Source organism: Xiphophorus couchianus, chromosome 1 (assembly GCF_001444195.1).
Source record: "Xiphophorus couchianus chromosome 1, X_couchianus-1.0, whole genome shotgun sequence".
NCBI lineage: Eukaryota > Metazoa > Chordata > Actinopteri > Cyprinodontiformes > Poeciliidae > Xiphophorus > Xiphophorus couchianus.
The window spans coordinates 10,327,919-10,333,918 of record NC_040228.1 but is presented as its reverse complement, the minus strand read 5'-3'; the positions used below and the strand labels follow the sequence as shown (position 1 = coordinate 10,333,918).

Here is a 6,000-nt window from a genome sequence, read left to right as displayed (position 1 = left end):
TTGGTGAGGAAAAGTACTACAGTTATAATTACTTCCGTTACAGCACATAGCTCAAACTTGGGCACATACTAGTGAGTGCCAAGATTGGTTCATAAAAAATAAATACATGTATATTTGGTGCATATTTTAAAGCCACATAACTGTAAAAACATGATGGAATATTTAACATAACGTGAAACTTGGTTGGGGGTTAAATTGTAACTGCAAATAGATTAAATTTAAATGCCTTAAACCAATTATTTGCTGTTTTGTTCTTACCTCTGCAATGTATAGCTTTGCTTTGGTTACAATGTCTTACAAATAGTTTACTAAAGTGAAACTTATTTGAAATTAAATGTTAGGCTTCCTCTGTCTCCCCCGTTGGCCTTATAATGTTACCCAAGTATTGGCTGATAAATTTAACAGTAAGCACATCACTGATATGTATTTATTTACTTTGACAAACACAGAATTCAAATGATGAGATAATTTGGCTGGTAAAGGTTTGTAACAGTTTATTATTTCTGAACCCACCTATAGTCTGCCACTGCAGAGTTGGTGGTTTTTCACAGTTAATACTTTTGATATTCCAATAATGGGTTCATAACATGTTATTTTAAATTCTGGGAAAATTGTAAGATACCATAACTCAAATTACACTAATACTCACTTACTGAAAACAATGGAATAACACCTATATGCAAGTTAAATACTGTTAATGTCAATTTTATATTTCTTAGTTCAGGTCAAATCGGTAAGATATAGTGCACAGAGTCCTGAAGTGGCCTAAAGTAACCAATGAAAAAAATCTTACAGGGTCAGGAGAATTATAAATTGTAATCTGAGAGTCTTGGGTGGAAAAATACAAAGTAAAGAAAACTGAATTTGGCTAAACTATTTTATGTGAAAATATTACATCAGTCAAAATGAAGTAGTGATCTGGAACAGAAAGACAGAAGCATTGTTGTTAATAATAAATAAAATAAATCCAGGTAACTTTTTAATACTTCAGGGAGTTGATTGCTTTTAATGGATGTTATTTATGGATGTTATTTGTAAAACAAACAAATAAATAAATAATAATAATAATAATTAGCCTTCTTCAAACTAGTTCCACAGAAAGCCACCAGGTGGACATCTTCAATGTGGAAATCACGTGTGTTTAACATTTTAATGCAAAATTTACGCTGGTGGAGATTTTTGACACTGGATGCTTTGAAAAACACGCCGGTCTTAAATCAGCATTTAGCTAAAGCTGGACACGCATCCCAGCGGTTCATCCTTTCCTCCGTTGAACCGCCCGGGAATTACCGAACTTCCAGCAGCTTTTCCGTTCTGCTCCTTTAATTTGTGAGCCGATTTTCAGCGAGCAGCAACTTGTTACAGGCTCAGCGGTCCTCCCTCTGCTGGATTATTTATCATGCGCTCCGTCCCATGTCGCCATCTGCTCGAAGGAAGAAAAAAAAAACAAAAAAACAATAGGACTCTTCGAGCCACATGATAGGAGACATTAACCAGGTAGAAAAAAAGTAAACACACAAAATATAAATAGTTTATAGGACTTAGAAGATCTTGTGCAACAGGTGTTCAGGAGAATCCTGCTTGTCAGAGCTGAAGCGGATAACTCATTCAGCAAAGCAGAGGTTAGTTCGTACAGCGTAGGATGCAGTGAGTTTTTTAAATCCAGTATGTAAAAGAAGATGATATCTGTTTATTTCTGGGACGGATTCCGCTGTTTATCGTCGCTTTATAGAGACCCATGGAGCAATAACCGAGCTTGTCCGCAGAATTAACCCGGTGACTGACATGTTCAGAGGCTTTATGGACGCAGCGCTGCTAACCCTGTCCGCCCGGTGAACTGAGTCAGGGAGGGGGAGGGGGTCATAGCAGGCAGCCGAGGGACGGAGCCGCCTAACCCGCAGCCGGCTGCAGCCATGGTGGTGGAGGGCGACAGGACGCTGGCGGCAGCCAGGCAGGGAGACGTGCAGACGCTCAAAACGCTCTTGGCAGCGAAGGTTCTCAGCAGCGGCGTGAAGGATGTTCTGGGGGCTTCGCCGGTCCACCACGCAGCCCGGGCCGGGAAGCTGACCTGCCTGCGTTTTCTGGTGGAGGAGGCAGGGCTGCAGGGTAACTGCCTGGCAAACAACGGGGCCAGTCCGGCCCATGATGCGGCAGCCACGGGCAATCTGGCCTGCTTACAGTGGCTGCTGACCCAGGGGGGGTGTCGGCCGGAGGTGAGTAACCTGAACCAGACCTCTCAGTTATGTTTATTCTGACCTGGCGTTAACTCTATGGGAGACTATTATTACTTTAGTCGCGAAAAGACTACATTATGTTTATATAACAGGTCAAAATAGTAGCTCATCAGCTCCAGAGGTACGCTGCTCTACAATCCAGTTCCATTGTTGTTGTTTTCAAACTTTTTGTAATAAGTTAACAACAGTCGTGGCCTCTATGACTAAGACGTCTGTTGGCTTGGCATGATTGGTTGAACAATGTGGTTTAAAATTTTACTCTGAAGAAAACATTTCCACATTTTTGTAAGCTGAAAAGAGTTAACTGAATAGCCAGATTAGACGTCAGATTCCAAGTGGGAATGTCAGAGGTTCCTAACAAAAACTGACCTCATACTCTATAAGACTTGGTGATTGCAGCAGTAAAAACAGTTTATTTGCAGTTTTTATTATTTGTATACCATTAAAACTTTTGCACACTATTTTATATCCTTAAGCAAACGTGTAACCAAGATTTGAAAGTACAGCTTTGGAGAAACACACTATTATCAGCTTGAATTGCTATTAGTAATTATACTGGGCACAAAGCACATACAGTATGTTAACAAACTCCTTTGACTTTCTAACTTGAACTAGAAGTCACTTAAATTGGTTTAATCCCACACCCAAATTAAAGTTTTAATAGTAAATAGACCACAGCATAAAAATCAACCAGCGATTGCTCCTGGTTCACTGTGGTCCGCTTCAGTTCATACTGGGAATTCAGAGAATTTTTTCCCCCACTGCACTGATTTTGAGACATGACTAATCAAGCATGAGCAATTAGTCTTTATGGCTGGTGGAGCTTATTGTCGATGCTTCACAACAAATTTATCTTACAAAATAATTGATGCCATAGTGATTACCACTAAAGACAGTTCAAGTACCACCAGTGATCCTTGCACCATAGTTTGACAACCATGGATTGAGGACATTGGTTTCAAGTGTTAGAGTGCTTGGTGCTGGTTTGTAGCTTACATGAGATTTTCTATTTATTGCTACAAAAACTACTTATGGCATGCAAGCCCCAACATTCTTAAACTATGCAATTTATCTGCTTCCTGTTGAGAGATCTTCTGAACAACCAGTTGTTTGTTGAATATAAAAAATTACTTCATCAATGCTTTTTTTCTTTGCTCTTGCAAAATATAAATAATCACTGATGAATTATGCAGTAACTGGTGGAGTACTATCATCTTACAAGATGTTTACTTTGCCACACTGACTTTTGAAGGTCACACAAACAACCTAAGACACTAGGTTTAATATAACATATATGAGCCCTTTCACTGGGCAGATGGTCATACTGTAATATATGACTATAGAAGTCCATGTGGGTACTGTTGTCATTTGCAGGAAAGCTAGTTATGCAGCCCTGAACTGTTTTAGATACCAGCCTACTTTGACTTTTAAAATTTTCTTGGGTTGGTTGCTTAAATTGTTTTATTGTGTCAAACATTGTCAAATGTTTATATAAAAGTTCTTCAGCATTGTTGTAATTTTGGTCAAGCACACAGAAGAGCGGCTACCCCAAATGAAAGAAAAAAGAGATTAGAAGAAGAATAAGTTGGCACAGTCAAATTAAATAAAACCAGATTTTTGTGTTTAATGAGGAAATTAGCATCTTTTTTTTTTTACAACTTAAAGGGTTCTAGCTAGGGTTTGTGTCTGCAAGCTCGGTATTCTGTTCTACTCTCTGCAGATCCTTTCAAGCTCGGTTAGGCTGATTGGGTAGTGTTGGTAAACAGCCATTTTTAGGTTTGTCTAGAGATGTTCGACTGGATTTAAGTCTGGGCTTTGGCTGGGACACTCAAGGACATTCGCAGACTGCTCCTTTAGCCACCTCTTTGTTGTCCTGGCAGTTGGATTTGGGTCATAGTTGTGTTAGAAGACGATTGCTCACCTTACTCTGAGTTTGAGATCACTCTAGAGCACGCTTTCTTGAAGAATCCTTGCTGTGTTTGCTGATGTCGTCTAACCCTCTGTACAGACCGCTTCCATAGAAAAACACCAAGCAGTACAACATACTTCACAGGTGGTGTTGCAACTAAAGTCATATGTCTTACAGTGCTTGTAGCTGTTGTTTTTAGTAGGCTTTGTTTTTACATGCACTTAAAGTTCTCTATGTCAATCTTTGTTTCCACTGATAATCATAATTTATTTCCTTTATGATGTCCATTTATTTCGATATTTTCATTTAGAACAAAGACAATCCACCAGACCTCTAGACTAAGAACACTGTTTGCCTCTCCTCATTAGTAACACCTGAACAGAATTATACTTGACCTTAAAGAACACCATATCTGCATCTACCATAATCTGTACGTACACAAAATGAAATACCACCAACTAGTGGTGATAAAGATGGCTCCTATAGTTGAGACGGTGTTATCCTGGTTAGAGCAGGGCCTTGTTTTCTATACACATGGTACTTTAGCACTCTAACACTCAGCTGTACTTCACTATACTGAGGTCCGAGTGGCCGCAGAATACACTCAGTACACCTGAGTATGTTTGAGCCTTTAGGGTTCACTTTTTAAAAAAGTTTCATCTTGGTCACATCGGATCAGAAAACTTGGTTGTTCATTGTCTGGCAATTTTTGAAGTGCATTGTGGTGAAAATCAAATGGTTTAGAATGTACCTTTTTGGCTTCCATCTGGCCATTCTACCATAAAGGACAGATTGGTGGAGTCCATTAGCAATGGTTTAACTATGGTTCTCTGATTGCCTTAAGGGATCAACAGAGCTTCACATTAGTGATCATTTGGTCCTCAATCATCTCTCCTCCCTGACTTTGTTTAGCTGCCAGATCTCAAGAGGATAATGGTGGCTCCAATTTAAAAAATATATTTTTTAGTAGTGGAGACGACCACAGTGCTTTTCAAAGCATTTAATGCTGCACAATCCTCTTGATTTCTTCCCCAAAAGGACTGTGCAGGTAGATCTGGTCTGGTAGATCTGCAGACAATTACCGTACTTCAACTTCATTGATTGGTTTCTGTTCTGATATGCATGGTGAGCTGTTGGAAGTTAGACGGCTGTGATCTTTTTCAAATCATTCATTCAACCAACTCTGTTTGAAAGCTATGTTCAGATCAGTTGTAGTAAAAGTCTGTTTTATAACTACATGTGAAGTAGGGTTAGGGTTTGAATACTTTCAGGTGGCACTGACTGTATACATTCAGGACTAGAATCACATTAAAATATGACCATCCTTCTTTGATTGAAACTTACCTTGTTACACAGTCAGATGTTACCATGGTAATGAGATATGCAAAGTTTGATTTGCATTCCTAATACCCCTTATACAGCACTGACAGTGTATAATGAGGGTCACAAAAACAGAATGTTAGCTCAGTTAGTAAACTATGGAAGAGTGCTTGGAGCTACAGTGGTTAAACCCTCACATGATGAATTAAACCCCATGCTGACTCAGTTATAGCATGTGTTTCCAGTACATGCAAATTAATCCCAGTCAATAAAGAGCGCCAGCTTGGGTTTCCAAGGAGTCTTAATGAATATTGTGACGTAAAAAATATAAGCAAATTCTGCACTGCTTTGCATTGTTCTGAAATAAATAAGAGATCCCAAGTAACATGGAAATAGCTAAAAGTTAAGAGTCAATGTTTAGTCTTGGGGTGCAATGAGATGGCTGTGTACTGAAAACACTGATATTATCTAGACAAGAAGACCAATCCATTCATATGTTCATCATGTGTTCTTTCTAAGCATCTTGTAGGAAACATC

At 39.1% G+C, this 6,000-nt stretch overlaps 1 protein-coding gene across 4 annotated transcripts in view; it reads left to right on the top strand.

Annotated features, from left to right (window-relative positions):
- Nucleotides 1–1,243: 1,243 nt before the first annotated feature.
- Nucleotides 1,244–6,000, top strand: part of espn (espin) — a 51,261-nt gene continuing 46,504 nt past the window's right edge. Inside the window, exon 1 of one of the 4 annotated variants that reach the window (XM_028024128.1) lies at nt 1,244–2,213. In XM_028024128.1, the coding sequence (XP_027879929.1) occupies nt 1,914–2,213 (300 nt within the window). In that variant the 5' untranslated portion in view covers nt 1,244–1,913. The remainder of the gene's footprint in view (nt 2,214–6,000) is intronic. The other 3 variants (XM_028024120.1, XM_028024140.1, XM_028024134.1) reach the window with 3 other exon arrangements.